The following is a 21,573-nucleotide window of genomic DNA, read 5'->3' on the forward strand; positions in this document are numbered from 1 at the left end:
ATTCCAACAGCCTCACTGTAACTGCTGCAGGAATCCAGCTACACAGCCAGAAATGTGTGGACAGCTGGATGCGCCCAATTCCTGCCTACGCTAGGAGCTCCCAGTCAGCCTTGTAAGAGCAGAACATTCACCGAGAGTTTCCACATCCTTTGGTGGGACACATTATAAAGTTTGAAGCCAGGTGGGGTGAATAATATCAGCCTCCAGAATGCCACAACGGAAAATGGCCTGGGTGCCTGAAGAAGGACATAAGTGTTGGCCTCCTTGGTAAAGGGGCAGAAGAAAACTTTCCCCCAGGTGGTAAGGGTCAGGCACACATCTCCCCAACTCACATCCCCATCCATCTGGATGGCAGTCAAGTGCCAGACTTCCTGGCAACAGGTAGGCAGGAACCTGTAGTGAGTGCACTCTTAGTGGCATATGAACATGTCAAACCCACGCAAATTGGGCGCTCCCTCTCATTTCCCCACATACCTCCTCAGGATCAGTGCCAGAAGTTTGGGCTGGAGGGATACTTCTGTAACAGCCAGGATTGTTGTCCTAGAAGTTTACAGACCAATATTGCTATAATGACTCATTCTTTCGAAGACCACAATTATTTCGCTCAATATTGGGAACAATGCCAAAATATCAAAAGTCTGACAAATGCACAATGTTAAAAATAATGCAGCATCCCTGCACCCCTTCAACGCACTAATGCCCAAGGTGGCCAGGTGCCTGCTGGGTTATTAGTTGACGTAATGAAAAAGGATTGGAGGGAAAATGCACTTGCCTCTATCTAATGCCACCCCCCCCCCCCCCCACCCCCCGATGATCTTCCAACCATGTGAGGCAGGTGGAAATGCAACTTAGTGGCATGGCTGCCCATCAGAACTCCGTGTTCTCCTGCTTACTCTTCAAATTCCAATGGCCAATATGCCAAATTGCAGCACCTAGATTTCAGAGGTCTTGATGTTTAAGCATTAAATAATCTATTAGTAGTATCTGATTTTTTCTTCACAGAATGATAAATGATATGAAATGTTACTAACAAAGGACGTTAATACATTTGCTTTCTTTTAGTTACAGGGTTCCATAAAGAGAAAGCTGGAAGGAAATGGTTCACCTGTCAGCAGCGAAAGACAAAATGGCATCTCAGACGGGCCTTTCCAAATGGATATTAACAGAATACGAGTGGATGAAGGTGGTCTTGCAATAGGGCAAAGTGGGCATCAGCTCAGTAATGGACAAGGCCAAAACATGCAGGTTACAGTCACAATGGGAACTGCAACCTCAGGAAAAGACAGTGGCTTGATAGGAAGCACCCAAGCCAATGGTGCTGATGTCAGTTCTGGGTTCAACTTGCCACTCAACAAGGAGATGAAACAGGAGCCAGTGGAGAGTGTTTCATGCACTGAGAATTTAAACAACCAAATCTCCAGCAATAATATGTTATTTGAACCCAAAGATGATCTGGGAATGCAGTTGCTTGATCCAGATTTGCAGGATTTGTTTGACGAATTGACAAATATGTCGGGTGTTCCGCCGCTGAGTGAGCTTGATCTGGACAACATGTTAAACCCCAGCATTAGGAATGAAGAACCATTCAGCCTGGACCTTGGTCAGCAAAACCAGAGCAGTACACCGAAGCCACACTCTCAGTTAGAAAATCCAACAGTAAAAACTGAATACTCACCTGGCTTTACCCAGGCACCAGTTGGGTCGCCCCAGATGCGATCTCCTTCCGCTGGACCACCATATTCCATGACAAATGCAACCATGTCCACTCCTTCACCCATCTCGTCAGCACCTCAAAGCCAAAACCAGCCGCAGCAGTCTGTACCTTCAGCAACAAACAGAGCCCTCCCCAATTGGCATGACATGTCTCATGCACAACAGCTGAAAAAGATTGCGGACAATCGACAGCAGCACGCTATGCTCCAGCACCAACAGCAAAATCAGGCATCCAGCTGGCCACCTGCACCACAGTCGGGTCCTTCGTCAGCAAATTTTGGCCAGGAGAAAATACCCAGTCCTTCCCTCCACCAACAGCCCTTCAGCCCCCAAAATTCTCTGCTCACTGGGGTGTCAACAAACAGCACTCAGGCCAAAAACATGAATAACTGCCTCTACAAAACACCAACTGCAGCACAGACTAGCCACATAGATATGATAATTCACCAGCAGCAGCAGGCTCACAGTATAAATCGCAGCATGATGAATACCAATTCTGCATCACCAGACCAGCTTTCATACAATAATACTAAGCCTTTGTCTCATTTTGATCCAGAACCAGGCCAGATCTCTTCCATATTAGGTTCTCAGAACAAACCTTCTGTCTTACATTACACCCAGCAGCAGCCTTCAACACCAATGCAGCAGCAGCCACCGCCACAACCACCAACAGGTCATCTCCAAAATCAGGCATTGCAGCGGGCACAGAACATGCCAATTACGCTGCAGCAAAAGATGCTGCTGCAGAAGATGCAACAGAACCAACAATCTCCAGGGGTGCAATATCCTCTGGCCCAACACCGTGTACAGGTACGTGTTAGCTTTTTTCAAATGTCTGATTGCAGCCACAAAATAAACATTAGCTTCTTATTTCCCCCATTTTTCTTAATCAAGCACCATATTCGGCAAATTTCTCAAATCAATTGTGTGTCACAGTTAACTTAATCTATTCGATCAACAGTTTTGCCATAATGGCTGACTGGGGAAGGTACATTGCTCTCACATACTTTTCCTGTGTGTTAAACACATCTCAGCACCGATTTTTATCTTTTATTTTGCTTTTATATTACTGATCTTTATCAGTACATTATCGATTTACAATGCCAAACCTATTCTGCCAACAAATTATTGATATAATTATCAATGTTATTAGAAGTTATAAGTCATTACTTGGAGCTTAAAAAACTTGGAACTTAAAAATTGATTTAAGCACATTTTTATTGTGATACAAACTAAGATATTTAAAGAAATCATTTTTTGATTATGCTTAAATTATCTCAGCTGTGCTGTTGAAATGTTAGTTGGATTAAGTACATCAGTCCTGAAATACCTTGGGGAGTCTCCCGCTGTAGGGTATTGCAAGCTATATTCTGTGGGGTCGAGCTTTGGAGAACTTGCAGTTTGTGCAAGTTCAGCCCCAGTTATTGCGTCCAATTTTGTGCACCAGGCTTCAGGAAGGGCATGGCAGCTTTGAAGAAGGTGCAAAAACGTTTTCCTGGAATGGTTCTCGAGGTGAAGGATTCAATTAAGTGGATAAATTGGAAAAGCTGCTGGAGAAAGTTGGGAGGAGGTTTGATATCAGTGTTGAAAGTCATGAAAGAAAGAGAGCAAAAATAATTTGCCTTTAAGCAACCTTTTATCTCCACCTCCAGGCCTCTCGGTCTTTAGTTTTGAACTGTAGTCACTGTTGCAACTTTGGAAAGAAGGGTTTGGATAAAATTAAAAATAGGGAAACTGTTTCTAACACTGAAGGGTCAATAACCAGCAGGAAACTGATTTGGCAAGAGGTGAGTGAGGAAAAGGTAATTTTAAGCATAAAGTTGTTAAGGTTTGGAGTGCACTGTACATTTCTGCTGCAGTACCTCGAAGGACAATGCTATCCTTCCTAAAGTGTCAACACAAAATCAGAGTAGTCTTCAAAAGGGAATTGGCTAAATACTTGAAGGAATAAAGAAAGCTACAGGGCTACGGGGAAAGAACAGGGAACAGGGACTAGCTGGATTGTTCTTCAGAAGATCTGGAGCAGAATCAAAGGGTAGGATCACTGTTTTCTGTGCTATATTACTTTAGGATTTGATGAACCCAGTAGGTCAACAAGTTGGGTAATGATGTCTGGAACATAGGTACAGGAATAGGCAATTAACCTCCTCCAGCCTGTTCCACCTTTCAACGAACTCCTGGCTTATCTGTGACCAAACTCCATATGGCCACCTTTGCCATCCTTTGGTAAACAGAAGTTTATTAGTCTTGGTTCTAAAATTAACAATTGCTCCAGCATCAATTGATATTTGTAGAAGAGAACTTCTGCCATCCTTTGTAAAAGTGCATCCTATTTTCACTTCTGAAAGGCCTGGCTCTAATTTTTTGACCATGCCTCTCCCCCACTAATCTTAGACTCCCAAAGTACAAGAAAGAGTTTCTTCCAACATCCTTTATTCATCCCCTTAAATATCTTTAAAATTGTAATCAAATCATCCTTTAACATTCCAAATTCCCTGCAATTTAACTCTAGTCTCTACCAATATTGGACTGTACACCCTCCAAGGCCAATATATCCTGCCAAATGTAGGGTGCATGGATATGCTCACAATATTCCAAGTGTGATTTGAAGACTTATTTCTGTTGCCTCACATTCTAGTCCTCTAGATAAAAAAACAGCATTCCATAAGCCTTTCTCATTATGTTTTGTACCTGCCATGACATTTTAATGATCTGTACCTGAATCCCCAAGATTCTTTGGACCTCCACGGTTTCTAGCTGTTCACCATTTTCTTTTCCCCAATTAAGGGGCAATTTTGCATGGCCAATCCACCTACCCTGCACATCTTTGGGTTGTTGGGGTGAGACCCATGCAGACACTGGGAGAATGTTCAAACTCTAAACGGACAGTGATCTGGGGCTGAGACCGAACCTGGGTCCTCGGCGTCGTGAGGCAGCAGTGCCAACCACTATGCTGCTGTGCTGCCTTAGCTGTTTACCATTTTAAAAAGTACCCTGTTCCATCTTCTTTCGGTCGAAAGTGGATGACCTCATGTTTGCCTCCATTGAAATCCATTTGCCACAGTTTTACCCATTCGCTTAATTAACCATTATCTTGAAACGTTATACTAAAAGATGAACATAAACATTTCAGCAGCCGTGGTGTAAAGTAGGGGGCAAATTAATGACGTAACTGGTATTGGTGGTCTTAATGGTCATAACAGTAGGAGGTCTGAAACTCGCCTTTTTAAAAAATAATGCCAGTTTTAAAAATATATATTTTATTCCAAGTATCCAATCACATAGCATCAACAAAACACAGTACATACAGTTTGTTCAATTTTCCCCCTTTTAATCCTCCCCCACCAAGACAAACTATTCCTCAAACATGGACAGAAAGAGCCTCCACTGTACCACAAGCCCGTCCTCCAATCCCCTGAGGCCAAACTTAATTTTCTCCAACCTGAGGAACTCGTACAGGTTTCCCCACCCACACCAAAACCCCTGATGACACTGCCAACCTACAATTTAAGAGAAACTGTCGTCGGGCAATCAGAGAGACGAAGTCCACGACATAGACCCCCTTCCCCTCCTGCACCTCCGACACCCCAAAAATCACCACCATAGGGTCCAGTGTCAACTTGACCCCCACAATTCCCAGCAGACTCTCGAACACCACTTCCCAGTAGCTGCCCAATTTTGTACACCTGAAACATATGGTAATGGTTTGCCGGCCCCCTCCCACACCTCTCACACACATCCGCCACTCCCGGGAAGAACCCACTCATCTGAGCTCGAGTCATGTGTGAGGCCTATACACCACCTTGAACTGTATAAGACACATCCTTGCTGAGTTGATCCAGTGCATTACTTCACTCCAACTCCCCACCCCATCTCCATCCCAACACCTCCTCCTACTTCCGCTTAATCTCTTTCACGAAGGCATCTCCCTTTTACAATCTCCCATATATCTCCCCAATCCTCCCGCCCCTTCCGCAACAACTTCTCCAGCAGCGTGTACTCCGGCACCTGGGAAAATGAAGGCAGTCTCTTTTGTGCAAAATCCCGCATCTGCCAATATCTAAACTCACTCCCCCTTGGTAACTCAAACCTTTCCCGCAACTAACCCAAACCTGCAGACTTTCCCTCCACAAACAGGACCCTATTAACCCTCGGTGTCGTGCCTACCCAAACAAACTCGGATATCAACTCGTCCACCCTCCGAAAAAAAGCCTTCTGGAGAAAGATTGGGAGGGACTGGAAGATAAACAGAAATCTTGCCAGTACATTCATTTTTACCACCTGCACCCTCCCTGCCAGAGTCCAGTGCAGGGCATCCCACCTTTTAAAGTCCCTCCCAACCTCCACTATCAAGCCCACCAGTTTTCACTTGTGCATAGTGGCCCAGTCATGCATCACCTGAATCTCCAAATACCAGAATCTGACCCCCTCACCACCTTAAATGGCAAGGCACCCAAGATCGCTTTACTCGCTGAAGCATTTACCAGAAAGACTTCATTTTCCCAACTTTCAGTTATAATCCTGAAAAGGCCCCAAATTTCCACAGCAGGTCCATGATCTTCCCCTTACTCTCCAGTGGGTTTGCCACAAACAATAAATCGTGGGCATACAATGACACCCTGTGCTCCCTCCCGTGCCTCACAATCCCCTGCCACTCAGTGGAGGCAAGCAAAGCTATCACCACAGGCTCAATTGCCAGCGCAAGCAGCAACCATAGAATCCCATCGAGTCTGCACCGGCCTTTGGGAAGAGCACCCTACTTGTACCCACACCTCCATCCTATCCCCGTAACCCTACCTAACTTTTTGGACATTGGCTGGAATTGAACCCAGGTCCCCTGAGCTGTGAAGCAGCAATGCTAACCACTGTGCCTTTATGCCACCCTGACAAGAGCAGAAACTCCTGTCTCGCCCACCGAGGCAACCAAAATATCCCAAATTCATCTAATTTATCCTCACATTAGTCATGGGGGACGATAGCCGCGCACACATCATGAATTTCAGCACAAACCCAAACCTCCCAAGGATTTTGAACAGATATTGCCACTCTACACGATCAAAAACCTTCTTCATGTCCATTGACGCAATCACCTCAGACTCCCGGCCCTTCGAGGGGTCATCACCACGTTTAACAACCTCCACCACAAAAAAATCAGTACGGGAATACACCCGATGAATATGCAAGATGAAGGAATACTCCTTCTCCCTCAGGTGCCTATACCCCCACGGGTCCACCATCTCCATCTGATGCATAAATGCCCCCAACTCCCATGCCATTCCCGACCTCCCCCTTGACTTGGAATTCGAGCTATCCATCCTCTGATCCATTACACAATTAAAATCCCCGCACAGAATCTATTCGTGAGAGTCCAGGTCCGGAATCGCTCCTAACCGTTTCCTCGCAAACTCAACATGCTCCCAATTTGGTGCATACACATTCACCAGCATCACTGATGCTCCCACTAACATCCTACTCACTATCACAAACATATCCCTTGGGTCTCTCACTTCACTCACCACCACAAACCCCGTTTTCTTAGTAAACAGGATTGCAACCCCTGTCGAGTCAAACACCAAGTGGAATGTTTGCCCCTCCCACCCCTTCCTCAGCCACATCTGATTCTTCACCTGCAAGTGCATTTCCTGCAGGAAAATCACCTCTGTCCTTAAACCTTTTAGGGTGTGTGAACACCCAAGACCATTTGACTGGCCCATTCAGCCCACAGATGTTCCACATCGAAAATCTTATCGGAGGTATCTGCCTCCCCGCCTCCTCCATCGTCACCCAACTTGGCCTCTACCCAGCCCCCATACCAGGCCCACACAAGATGGCCACCCCCCTCTGCCCACATCCAAGTCTGTCCACCATACCAACCATGTTGTCGTCCCCCACCCCCACTTTCCCCTCCCCACGCTAGCTAACCACCGCAGCCACCCCCCCATACCAATATTCACCAACATTGCCTGCTAACGTGGAAGACTCCCACCTTGAGGCCCAAATGCCTATCTCTCCCTACTCATCCAACCCCCCTTTTTAATCTGCACCTTCGCCTCTCCCAGCCCCTCCCCCAGTGTCCCTAACACACAACAATAAAAATTTCAAACCTGCACCAAAACAACTCCCATAGAATGCATTCCCATCAATTACCCACCGGACCCAAGCAACCGTGAGCCTAACCATAAACTGGACAACGGGTACAAAAAGGTTCCAAAAAAAATCAAAAAGTCAAACAGTCTATGCCTGGCAGCAAGAGGCCCAATGGCTACTGCGAGTTATAAACGGGTACAGCATGTATAGGACATACAAAGTTCCTCAAACAAATAGGTGAACACATGAAACTATATACAACTGGTACAAATGTCCACCCTTCAGCCCTCCCCAACTCATGCTTGTTGACAAAGTCATTCACCTCCTCTGGTGTCCCAAAATAATAATCTCGGCCGTCAAATGTTACCCACAGTTTAGTCGGGTACCGCACCGCAAAGCAGATCTTGTCCCAATACAGCACCACCATGACCTTATTGAACCCAGTTCATCTCTTGGCCGGGCAGACACCAATATCTTGGTCTATCCGGACCCAGTTTCCTGCCCACCTGGCCCACCTCAGAATCTTTTCTTTCTCCCGAAACACCCCCAGCGGTGGCTCCGCCACTCTCGGTTTCTGCATCAAGGACCTGTGGGCCAAGGCCATGTCAGGGGCCTTGTCGAGAACCTTCTCCACCACCAACTTCATGAACATCTTTACAACATATCTTGTGGCACTTGGGTCCTTCAACTCTCTCCGGCAGACCCACCATACGCAGATTTTGCTGTCGGGATTGATTCTCTTGGTCCTCCATCCTTACCTACAGAGTCTTGCAAACATCCCCTAGGATCGCCATCTCCACATCCAGTGATACAATTCGGTCACTCTGGTCAGACACCCACTTCTCCACTTCTTGGATCGTCACCCCATGCACCTCCAAGCACTTCTCCACCTGATCCAAGGTCCCATGAAGAGGTGCAACTGCCCCTTCAATCGCCTTCGACCAGTCCCCCCCTGCATCTTCTTCCTTTGCTGCCAAAATTTCTCCTTGATGAAACTCATTAATTGATCCATTGTCAGCTTCTCCATCACCTATGACCTTATCCTCCGCCATCGTCTCAGCTTGTGCTGCGCCACGAGTCACTTTCAACCATTGGGCCGGGTCTGATATCCGATGGACATCCCAGTCCAGGAGATAACTGATCACCTTCCCCTTTCCTCACAACTTTCCACCAACGTCCATCAAAAATCAGGTAAAAGGCTCCCGAAACAATGCCTCCAGGCAGGAGACACCTTGTGTGCAACCGATCAAACCATGGCTGTCACCGGAAGTCAACTCACCTCATTGTTAATCAAGACGCTAATGGACAATTGGACATCTGATAGAGCAATAACAATAACAGAAGAATGGACATCAACACACATAGCAATAGGACCATTCGTCAATATCAAAGGCTCATGAAATGAAAATGAAAATCGCTTATTGTCACAAGTAGGCTTCAAATGAAGTTACTGTGAAAAGCCCCTAGTCGCCACATTCCGGCGCCTATTCGGGGAGGCTGGTACGGGAATTGAACCGTGCTGCTGGCCTGCCTTGGTCTGCTTTAAAAGCCAGCTCTTTAGCCCTGTGCTAAACCAGAATAAACCATGCAAGGTTTTGTTACACAAAGACTAGTGGATAACTGAGGTGCGGGTTAATGAAACTATATGTATTGGAGATTCCACTTCATTACATGTCCACTGTAGTGAACATTGCGTGGCTATAAAATCTGGCCATGGTTCTTCATTTACTCATAATTCAACAGACGAGATAGAAGTGTCACTTAGGTTTACAAGATGCTTCTTTTAACATATTCTTTTGATATTTTTGCCACCAAACATACATTTTACTGTAGTAATAAGTACTTTGCAGGATTTTAACAAATAACTAATAACTATTCTGAACAAAGTTAGGAATGAATTTCTGAAATCAACATTTTGATTGTTGTGCATAATTCCATGACTGCGGTAATTCTCATTGTTTGGAGTGTGTTCTATAGGTGTGGGTAGTTCTCCATGTTTACAGTGTGCAGTTCTATACGTGTGGGTAGTTCTCCGTGTTTACAGTGTGCAGTTCTGTAGGTGTGGGTAGTTCTCAGTGTTTACAGTGTGTATTCTATAGGTGTGGGTAGTTCTCTGTTTACAGTGTGCAGTTCTGTAGGTGTGGGTAGTTCTCAGTGTTTACAGTGTGCAGTTCTGTAGGTGTGGGTAGTTCTCAGTGTTTACAGTGTGTATTTTATAGGTGTGGGTAGTTCTCAGTGTTTACAGTGTGTATTCTATAGGTGTGGGTAGTTCTCTGTTTACAGTGTGCAGTTCTGTAGGTGTGGGTAGTTCTCAGTGTTTACAGTGTGTATTTTATAGGTGTGGGTAGTTCTCAGTGTTTACAGTGTGCAGTTCTGTAGGTGTGGGTAGTTCTCTGTTTACAGTGTGCAGTTCTGTAGGTGTGGGTAGTTCTCAGTGTTTACAGTGTGTATTTTATAGGTGTGGGTAGTTCTCAGTGTTTACAGTGTGTATTCTATAGGTGCGGGTAGTTCTCTGTTTACAGTGTGCAGTTCTGTAGGTGTGGGTAGTTCTCTGTTTACAGTGTGCAGTTCTGTAGGTGTGGGTAGTTCTCAGTGTTTACAGTGTGTATTTTATAGGTGTGGGTAGTTCTCAGTGTTTACAGTGTGTATTCTATAGGTGTGGGTAGTTCTCTGTTTACAGTGTGCAGTTCTGTAGGTGTGGGTAGTTCTCTGTTTACAGTGTGCAGTTCTGTAGGTGTGGGTAGTTCTCAGTGTTTACAGTGTGTATTTTATAGGTGTGGGTAGTTCTCAGTGTTTACAGTGTGTATTCTATAGGTGTGGGTAGTTCTCTGTTTACAGTGTGCAGTTCTGTAGGTGTGGGTAGTTCTCTGTTTACAGTGTGCAGTTCTGTAGGTGTGGGTAGTTCTCAGTGTTTACAGTGTGTATTTTATAGGTGTGGGTAGTTCTCTGTTTACAGTGTGCAGTTCTGTAGGTGTGGGTAGTTCTCAGTGTTTACAGTGTGTATTTTATAGGTGTGGGTAGTTCTCAGTGTTTACAGTGTGTACTCTATAGGTGTGGGTAGTTCTCTGTTTACAGTGTGCAGTTCTGTAGGTGTGGGTAGTTCTCAGTGTTTACAGTGTGCAGTTCTGTAGGTGTGGGTAGTTCTCAGTGTTTACAGTGTGGGGTTCTATATGTGTGGTAGCTCTCAATGTTTACTGTGTGGGTAGTTCTCAGTGTTTACTGTGCAGTTCTTTAGGTGTGGGTAGTTCTCAACGTTACAGTGTGCAGTTCTATAGGTGTGGATTGTTCTCCGGTGATTACAGCGTGTCATAGAGATCTACAACACAGAAATGGCCCTTCGGTCCATCATGTCAGCACTGGTCAAAAACATGTTTAAATCGTTTATATAAACCACAAACAGCAAGGAGCCCAACACTGATACCTGTGGGGCCCTACTGGATTCCAGTTGGAAAAACACCCCTTGACCATAACCCTTTGCTTCCTGTCACTCAACCAATTTTGGATCCAATTTGCCAAATTTCCTTGGGTCCTATCGGCTCTTACTGTCGCTATCAGTCTCCCAGTCTCAAAAGCCTTGCTGAAGTCGAAGTAGACTATGTCAAATTTATTCCCCTCATCTACACATCTGGTCACCTCTTCGGAAAATTCTGTCAATTTAGTCAGAGATGACCTTCCCTTAACAAAATTATGATGATTGTTCTCGAGTGATCCCCGCCTCTCCAAATGCAGATTAATTCTGTCTCTCAGAATTGCTTTCAATAGTTTCTTCACCACTGAGGTTAGACAAACTGGTCTGTAGTTTCCTAGTTTATCCCTTCCTCCCTTCTATCCTCCAGTCCTCCGACACCTCTTCTGTGGCCAGAGAGGAATTGAAAATTATTCTCAGTGCCCCTGCTATTTCCTCCCTTGCCTCACTCAACATCCTGGGGTGCATTTCACCTGGCTCTGGATATTTGCCTACTTTTAAGACGGCCAGACCACTCAGAAGCTCCTCCTTGCCTATGTTAATCTCTTTCATTTTATCACAGTCCTTCTCCCTGATTTCTATACCCACACCATCCATCTCATGAATGAACACTGACACAAAGTATTCATTTAAAACTCTACATACTACACCACGAGTCCGGTGGTGGCGGCGACGCTGAAGATCTGGGGGCAGTAGAGGCGAGACAGGGGCGAGGTAGGAGCCTCGGTTTGGTCCCCGATTCGGGAGAACCATCGGTTCGTCCTGGGAAGGATGGATTGGGGGTTTCGGAGCTGGCATCGGGCAGGGATTAGAAGAATGGGGGACCAGTTCATCGATGGGACGTTTGCGAGCCTAGGGGCGCTGGAGGAGAAGTTTAGGCTACCCCCGGGAAACCCTTTCAGGTACATGCAAGTGAGGGCGTTTGTAAGGCGGCAGGTGAGGGAATTCCCACTGCTTCCGGCACGTGGGATTCAGGACAGGGTGATTTCGGGTGTATGGGTTGGAGAAGGCACGGTTTCGGTGATGTACCAGGAGCTGTTGGAAGAGGAGGATGCCTCGGTGGAGGAGTTAAAGGTCAAGTGGAAGGAGGAGCTTGGGGGGGGGAGATAGATGAGAGTCTGTGTGCTGATGCCCTGAGTAGGGTTAATTCTTCCTCCTCTTGCGCCAGGCTCAGCATAATACAGTTTAAAGTTATTCACAGAGCGCATATGACAGGGGCAAGGTTGAGTAGGTTCTTTGGGGTGGAGGACAGATGTGGGAGGTGCTCGGGGAGCCCGGCAAATCACATCCATATGTTCTGGCCGTGCCCGGCGCTGGACTGGTTTTGGAGGAGTTTTGCGAGGACTATGTCCAAGGTAGTGAACGCCCGGGTCAAGCTGAGCTGGGGATTAGCATTATTTGGGGTATCGGTCGAGCCGGGAGTGCAGGAGGCGAAAGAGGCCGGTATTCTGGCCTTTGCGTCCCTGGTAGCCCGGCGGAGGATTTTGCTACTATGGAAAGATGCGAAGCCCCCTAGGGTGAAAGCTTGGATCAATGACATGGCAGGGTTCATCAAGCTGGAGAGGATAACGTTTGCTTTGCGAGGTTCTGTGCAAGGGTTCCTCAGGCGGTGGCAACCATTCCGAGACTATCTCGCGGAGCGTTAGGAGAAGGTCAGCAGCGGCCCAGGGAGGGGGGGTTTCTTTTGAGGTGGCGTTAGGGTTAAGGTGGTTTTTTTTCCCTATTAGTGTTTTTTACTGTTATATGAAGGGTTATTGTATATGGGGGAAATCCAATGTATAATTTCTGCTTGTTGTGTTCTTGTTTCTTCTTGTTGGGGGGTGGGGGGTGTTGGTGAAAATTTGTTTGGAAAATTTGAATAAATATATATATTTTTAAAACTCTACATACGTCCTCCAGCTCCACACACAGATTTCCAATGTGGGCCTTAGACTCTTTCCCCTCCTCTTTCCATGGTTATCCATTTACCACTAATGTACTTAATAAGAACATAAGAACTAGGAGCAGGAGTAGGCCATCTGGCCCCTCGAGCCTGCTCCACCACTCAATGAGATCATGGCTGATCTTTTGTGGACTCAGCTCCACTTTCCGGCCCGAACACCATAACCCTTAATCCCTTTATTCTTCAAAAGACTATCTATCTTTATCTTAACATTTAATGAAGGAACCTCTACCGCTTCATTGGGCAAGGAATTCCATAGATTCACAACCCTTTGGGTGAAGAAGTTCCTCCTAAACTCAGTCCTAAATCTACTTCCCCTTATTTTGAGGCAATGCCCCCTAGTTCTGCTTTCACCCGCCAGTGGAAACAACCTGCCCGCATCTATCCTATCTATTCCCTTCATAATCTTATATGTTTCTATAAGATCCCCCCTCATCCTTCTAAATTCCAACGAGTACAGTCCCAGTCTACTCAACCTCTCCTCATAATCCAACCCCTTCAGCTCTGGGATTAACCTAGTGAATCTCCTCTGCACACCCTCCAGTGCCAGTACGTCCTTTCTCAAGTAAGGAGACCATAACTGAACACACTACTCCAGGTGTGGCCTCGCTAACACCTTATACAATTGCAGCATAACCTCCCTAGTCTTAAACTCCATCCCTCTAGCAATGAAGGACAAAATTCCATTTGCCTTCTTAATCACCTGTTGCACCTGTAAACCAACTTTTTGCGACTCATACACTAGCACACCCAGGTCTCTCTGCACAGCAGCATGTTTTAATATTTTATCATTTAAATAATAATCCCTTTTGCTGTTATTCCTACCAAAATGGATAACCTCACATTTGTCAACATTGTATTCCATCTGCCAGACCCTAGCCCATTCACTTAGCCTATCCAAATCCCTCTTCAGACTTCCAGTATCCTCTGAACTTTTTGCTTTACCACTTATCTTAGTGTCGTCTGCAAACTTGGACACATTGCCCTTGGTCCTCAACTCCAAATCATCTATGTAAATTGTGAACAGTTGTGAGCCCAACACTGATCCTTGAGGGACATCACTAGCTATTGATTGCCAACCAGAGAAACACCCATTAATCCCCACTCTTCGCTTTCTATTAATTAACCAATCCTCTATCCATGCTACTACTTTCCTCTTAATGCCATGCATCTTTATCTTATGCAGTAACCTTTTGTGTGGCACCTTGTCAAAGGCTTTCTGGAAATCCAGATATACCACATCTATTGGCTCCCCGTTATCTACCGCACTGTTAATGTCCTCCCAAAATTCCACTAAATTAGTTAGGCAAGACCTACCCTTTATGAACCCATGCTGTGTCTGCCCAATCGGACAATTTCCATCCAGATGCCTCGCTATTTCTTCCTTGATGATAGATTCCAGCATCTTCCCTACTACCGAAGTTAAGCTCACTGGCCTGTAATTACCCGCTTTCTGCCTACCTCCTTTTTTAAACAGTGGTGTCACGTTTGCTAATTTCCAATCCGCCGGGACCACCCCAGAGTCTAGTCAATTTTGGTAAATTATCACTAGTGCATTTGCAATTTCCCTAGCCATCTCTTTTAGCACTCTGGGATGCATTCCATCAGGTCCAGGAGACTTGTCTACCTTTAGCCCCATTAGCTTATCCATCACTACCTCCTTGGTGATAACAATCCTCTCCAGGTCCTCACCTCTCATAGCATCATTTCCATCAGTCACTGGCATGTTATTTGTGTCTTCGACTGTGAAGACCGACCCAAAAAACCTGTTCAGTTCCTCAGCCATTTCCTCATCTCCCATTATTAAATCTCCCTTCTCATCCTCTAAAGGACCAATATTTACCTTAGCCACTCTTTTTTGTTTTATATATTTGTAGAAACTTTTACTATCTGTTTTTGTATTCAGAGCAAGTTTGCTCTCATAATCTATCTTACTCTTCATTATAGCTTTTTTAGTAGCTTTCTGTTGCCCCCTAAAGATTTCCCAGTCCTCTAGTCTACCACTGATCTTTGCTACTTTGTATGTTTTTTCCTTCAATTTGATACTCTCCCTTATTTCCTTAGATATCCACGGTCGATTTTCCCTCTTTTTACCGTCCTTCCTTTTTGTTGATATAAACCTTTGCTGAGCACTGTGAAAAATCACTTGGAAGGTTCTCCACTGGTCCTCGACTGTTTCACCATAAAGTCTTTGCTCCCAGTCTACCTTAGCTCGTTCTTCTCTCATCCCATTGTAATCTCCTTTGTTTAAGCACAAAACACTAGTGCTTGATTTTAACTTCTCACCCTCCATCTGTATTTTAAATTCCACCATATTGTGATCGCTCCTTCCGAGAGGATCCCTAACTATGAGATCCTGAATCAATCCTGTCTCATTACACAGGACCAGATCTAGGACCGCTTGTTCCCTCGTAGGTTCCATTACATACTGTTCTAGGAAACTATCGCGGATGCATTCTATCAACTCCTCCTCAAGGCTGCCTTGACCGACCTGGTTAAACCAATCGACATGTAGATTAAAATCCCCAATGATAACTGCTGTACCATTTCTACATGCATCAGTTATTTCTTTGTTTATTGCCTGCCCCACCATAATGTTACTATTTGATGGCCTATAGACTACTCCTATCAGTGACGTTTTCGCCTTATTATTCCTGATTTCCACCCAAATGGATTCAACCTTATCCTCCATAGCACCGATGTCATCCCTTACTGTTGCCCGGATGTCATCCTTAAATAACAGAGCTACACCACCTCCCTTACCATCCACTCTGTCCTTCCGAATAGTTTGATACCCTCGGATATTTAACTCCCAGTCGTGACCATCCTTTAACCCTGTTTCAGTAATAGCCACTAAATCACAGTCATTCACGATGATTTGCACCATCAACTCATTTACCTTATTCCGAATACTATGAACATTCAGGTAAAGTACACTTATGTTGGCTTTTTTACCTCTGTTCTGAATCTTAACACCTCGATCAGTAACCTCTCCTAAGTTATATTTCCTCTTAACCTTTCTCCTAATTTTCCTTGTCGTTGAACCCATATCTTCATGTAACAACCTGCCGCGTCGCTTACCATTAATGTTTTCACGTCCCGTTTTTTTCCTTTTAGTATTCCTGGTCCTATTCACTGAGTTCCCCTCAGTCACTGTACCTTGTACTGCCGCCCTTTTTGATTTTTGACTATGGCTTCTATGCCTTACACTTTCCCCCTTACTGCCTTTTGTTTCTGTCCCTGTTTTACTACCTTCCAACTTCCTGCATCGGTTCCCATCCCCCTGCCACATTAGTTTAAACTCTCCCCAACAGCTCTAGCAAACCCCCCCCCCCCCACATAGGACATCGGTTCCAGTCCTGCCCAGGTGCAGACCGTCCGGTTTGTACTGGTCCCACCTCCCCCAGAACCGGTTCCAATGTCCCAGGAATTTGAATCCCAGGAATTGTAAAACAATTTAGGATTTTCCTTTATTCTGCCTGCCAGAGTCCATTCATGTCCCCCTTTTGCTCTCCTAATTTCCTTTTTAAGTTCCCTTTTGCACATTCTATAGACCTCTAGGACTTCTGCTGTTTTGAGCTCTCAATATCTTCCATAAGTCTCACCTTTTCTCCTTATCCAATGCTGTATATCCCTCGATATCCAGAGTTCAATGGATTTGTTCGTCCCACCCTTTTTCTTGATTGGAACAGGTTGGCCCTGTACTCTCCTTATTTCCTTCTTGAATGCGCCACATTGCTATCCATCACTTGCTCAGCATCGAGGATGCCCCACAGTGAATCCGCTCTCAGCTCCAGCTACAAAATGCAGTGAGCCAGTAGCTGGACGCACTCCCTTTGCCTGTGGCCACCAGAGATCAACTGAAGCTTCCATGATTTGCTGTTAGCACAAGAGGAGCATATCACAGGTGCAAGCTCTCCGGTATGACTATCCTTAAGCCCTTATTTATTTCCTTTTGAACAAAAATTTATGCTATATAAGAATACTATTTACTTACCTTATGCTAACTTTGCTTCCCTTGCCCTACTTTGTGTAACTATATGACTTCATTATAATGACCCTGACTTTCATTTATTTGTGCTGTCAGTTAATCCCTTCCCCCCCCCAAAAAAAAATTGTAAAACTCACGACTGCTTCACTATGATGCTGACTGCGAAGTCAATGAGAACAGGAATCCAACCCTAGTGTTTATGGAACTCAGCTGCAATCCGCTACTACCCGGACTGATACTGAGCTCAGTCTTTTTAGCTTCACCTAACTCCTTTTTTCACCCAACTCCAAAAGTTTAGCCAAGTGGCACTCACAGTGCAGAAAAGCAGCACTGAGGCCCTTCCCTTGGAAACTGGATTGAACGGAGAGTGATTCAGCTGACACCTGTTTCAGGAATGCAACGAAACAATAATCAAAAGATTATTGTGCTATCCTATTTTTAAAATTTATTTTATTACAAACACATAAATAAATCAAAGAAATCCACACCTCTCAGCTTGTGTATGTTTTCCCCCCCCCCCTTTTAAGCCCCCCTCCCTCACGCCGAACAATTCCTCAAACATGGTCATGAACAGTCCCCACCACGTTTCAAAGCACTCGCTGATCCCCTCAATTTGAACTTAACCTGTTCCAGCTGGAGAAAGGCGTACAGGTTTCACAGCCAGGCCATGGCCCTGGGTGGCGTTGTAGACTGCCATTCCAGCAGAATCCTTCGCCGGGCAACTAGAGAGGCGAATGCCACAACGTTGGCCTATCTCCCTTCCATCAGCAGCATTTCCGATACCCCAAAAAGCACCACCATAGGGTCCGATATGGCCTCCAACCTCAATCTTTGATAACATCCCAAACACAACCTCCCAGTATCTCTCCAATTCTCACAGCCCCAGAATGTACATGCTTGATTTGCTGGTCCTCGCCCACACTTCCTACATTTGTCCGCCACCCCCTGGAAGAACCCACTCATCTTTCCCGAGTCATATGTACCCTATGCACCACCTTAAACTGAATCAAACTCATCCTCACACATGAGGAGGTCGAATACACGCTACGTGTTGCCTCATTCCACACTCACCAACCTAGCTGCACTCCCCCCTGCTCCCCCAGCCACCCATATATGTCCCCAATCCTACCCTTCCCATCCACATCCGGGAGTAGCAACCGCTCCAACAGGGTATACTCTGGTAGCTTGGTAAACCCTCTCCATTCCTTCCGCGCAAAGTCTCTCACTTGCATATGCCTGAATTTGCTGCCCTTCGGAAGCTCTACCCTCTAATGTAGCCCTTCAGGACTTGCAAATATCTCCTCCAGATATAAATCCCTCATCCACACCAGCCCCACCTCTCTCCACCTCTTATACATGCCATGTGTCTCCCCCGGCTTAAATCCATGGTTCCCACACAGCGGTGATAGCGCTCACATCCCCTCCATCCTAAAGTGTCTGCTCGACTGGTTCCACACCCTAATCGTGGACTGTGCCACCAGGCTCTAAGTGTTCCTGCTCGGTGGCAGCGGAAGCACCGCTGTCACATTGGCCTGGAGGCTGGACCACCTACAGGACTACTCCTCCATTCTAGCCCCTCACCTCCGCATTCACCGCCCTATAGTAGTGCAACAGATTGGGTGACGCCAATCCTCCTTTCTGCCTCTGCCTATTTAGCAGGGCCCTCTTCACCCTAGGTACCTTCCCCACCCATATAAACTCCGAAATCGCTGCACCAAGTTTCCAGAAAAAGGCCTTCGGAATGAAGATTGGGAGGGTCTGGAATACAAACAGGAACGTTGGCAGAACGTCTATTTTTGCCATCTGGACACTGCCCGCTATTGTCAAGCATAACGTATCCCATCTCTTAAAGTCCTCTCTCACCTCCTCCACTTCTCATAGTACTCCCTATGTTAATCTTCCCCGGCAGTACCTCCCCTCCTCCCTGTCCATACCCTCAGAATCTCCCTAGACGCCACCTGCTCCCGTAGCTGATGGGCTAGCACACAGCTCGCCTTCTCTCCATATCTATACTGCGCCCACCTCGCCCTCCGTAGCTGCCCCACTGCCTTCCCCGTCATCAACCTATCGAACTGCCCCTGGAACCTCTTTCTCTCCGCCAACCCCTCCTTGGTGTGGGCACTTGAATATTTCCTGTCCACGTCGACTATCTCATCCAACAACCGTCCACAGTCCGCCTTCCTCCTCCTATCTCTGTGTGTCTTGAGCAAGATAACCTCTCCCTGAACCACCGCCTTCAATACCTCCCAAAATGTGGCCACCAATACCTTCCCATTCTGATTCAACTCCAAATAGTCTCTGGTCACCGACCGTACCTTCGCTCGGGACCCCTTGTTCACCAAAAGCTTCGAATGTAACCTGCTTCCCGGCCTCTGCTCCTACCTCGAGCTAAGAACTTGACCTCCAGCATACTCCGCCTCCACCATACCAACAATGCTGCTTGGCTCACTACAAAATAGTCAATTCTGGAGTGTGCCTTGTTCACGCCTGAGAAGAAAAAGTACTCCCTCTCTCCCGTGTTCCTAAGCCACCATTCCCATCCTTTCCATAAACCCTCCCAACTCCTTCGCCATCCTCAACCTTCCCAATTATTTAGGGTTCGACCTGTCCACCCTTGGCTAAAGCATGCAATTAAAACCACCCCCCATAATCAACTGATGAGTGTCCAGGTCTGGAATTGCTCCCAGACAAACCCCACATTGTCCCAATTCAGCGCGTAAACGTTCACTCACACCACTGGCAGAATGGCCAACCCCCCCCCGGCTTTGAATCAAACCCCGAGTGAAATATCTGATCCACCCATCCCTTTCTCAACCTTACCCGATCCTTCACCCGGAGATGCTTCTACAGAAAGACCAACCCCGCCTTCAAGCTCCTCAAGTTTGTGAAGACTGGAGACCTCTTCACATGCCCGTTCAGTCCCTGTACGTTCCATGTTACGAACCTTACCGGTGGGTTGAGCCTCCATTCCACGCTACTGTCCAACGACCTCCCCTTCCAATTCTGTCTCCTTTAATTTTGCCCTAAACTGGGCCCATTCAAGATGGCCGACTGATCCGCCCATGAGCCCGCTCCTACTCCAACAGCCACGTACAGTGTGCTGTTCTGTAGGTGTGGATTGATCCCCGTGTTTACAGTGCGCTGTTCTATAGGTGTGGGAGTTCTCTGGTGATTACTGTGTGGTGTTCTATCGGTGTGGATTGTTCTCTGTGTTTACAGTGTGGGTTTCTCTAGATGTGGGAGTTCTCTGGTGATTACTGTGTGCTGTTCTGTAAGTGTGGATTGGTCTCTGTGTTTACAGTGTGGGTTTCTATAGATGTGGGAGATCTCTGGTGATTATTGTGTGCTGTTCTGTAGGTGTGGATTGTTCTCTGTTTACAGTGTGGGGTTCTATAGGTGTTGGGGTTCTCTGGTGATTACTGTGTGCTGTTCTGTAAGTGTGGATTGGTCTCTGTGTTTACAGTGTGGGTTTCTATAGATGTGGGAGTTCTCTGGTGATTATTGTGTGCTGTTCTGTAGGTGTGGATTGTTCTCTGTTTTCAGTGTGGTGTTCTATAGGTGTTGGGGTTCTCTGGTGATTACTGTATGCTGTTCTGTAGGTGTGGCTTGTTCTCTGTTTACAGTGTGGGGTTCTATAGGTGTGGGAGTTCTCTGGTGATTACTGTGTGCTGTTCTGTAAGTGTGGATTGGTCTCTGTGTTTACAGTCTGGGGTTCTATAGGATTGGGAGTTCTCTGGTGATTACTGTGTGTTCTATAGGTGTGAATTGTTCTCTGTTAATTACAGTAAGCAGTTCTGCAAATGTGAGTCACTTTCCAGTGACGACCACGGGAAGGTTTATGCCTGTGGGTATCTATCTGGTGATTTGTGTTGGTGTAGCATGCTAGTCCTTTGGTGCCTTGTGATTCCCCACATTGCAAGTTGATTTTCCAGGTGGTTTACTGCATGAGAAGTTGTGGCCATTCAAGACCAGGAGCCTTGTCAATTTTGAGCTTTCCTCATTGTTCCAAGCTCACGTTACCATCAATTTAATATTTATAATGCTATTCAATACAGAACATTTCCCCCGTCTGGTACAGAAGCATCATCTACAAGAGTAAAGAGTGGCGCAATTTTTAAAAAAAATTTAGAATACCCAAGGTTTTTTTCCAATTAAGGGGCAATTTAACATGGCCAATTCACCTACCCTGCACATCTTTGAGTTGTAGGGGTGAAACCCACGCAGACACTGGGACAATGTGCAAACTCAACACAGACAGTGACCCAGGTCGGGATCGAACCAGGGTCCTCGCGCCATGGGCAGCAGTGCTAACCACTGTGCCACCATACTGCCCAAGACTGGTGCAAAATAGTCATCTAAACAGTTCTGCCATAA

General features: G+C 46.1%; 1 protein-coding gene across 1 annotated transcript in view; it reads left to right on the top strand.

The window, feature by feature from the left end:
* maml2 (mastermind like transcriptional coactivator 2) overlaps positions 1-21,573 on the top strand; it is a 507,152-nt gene that overhangs the window by 349,903 nt on the left and 135,676 nt on the right. The window contains exon 2 of the mRNA XM_072476388.1: positions 1,063-2,523. Within this exon, the coding sequence (XP_072332489.1) occupies positions 1,063-2,523 (1,461 nt within the window). The remainder of the gene's footprint in view (positions 1-1,062; positions 2,524-21,573) is intronic.

The sequence above is a fragment of the Scyliorhinus torazame genome, chromosome 15 (assembly GCF_047496885.1).
Source record: "Scyliorhinus torazame isolate Kashiwa2021f chromosome 15, sScyTor2.1, whole genome shotgun sequence".
Classification (NCBI taxonomy): domain Eukaryota; kingdom Metazoa; phylum Chordata; class Chondrichthyes; order Carcharhiniformes; family Scyliorhinidae; genus Scyliorhinus; species Scyliorhinus torazame.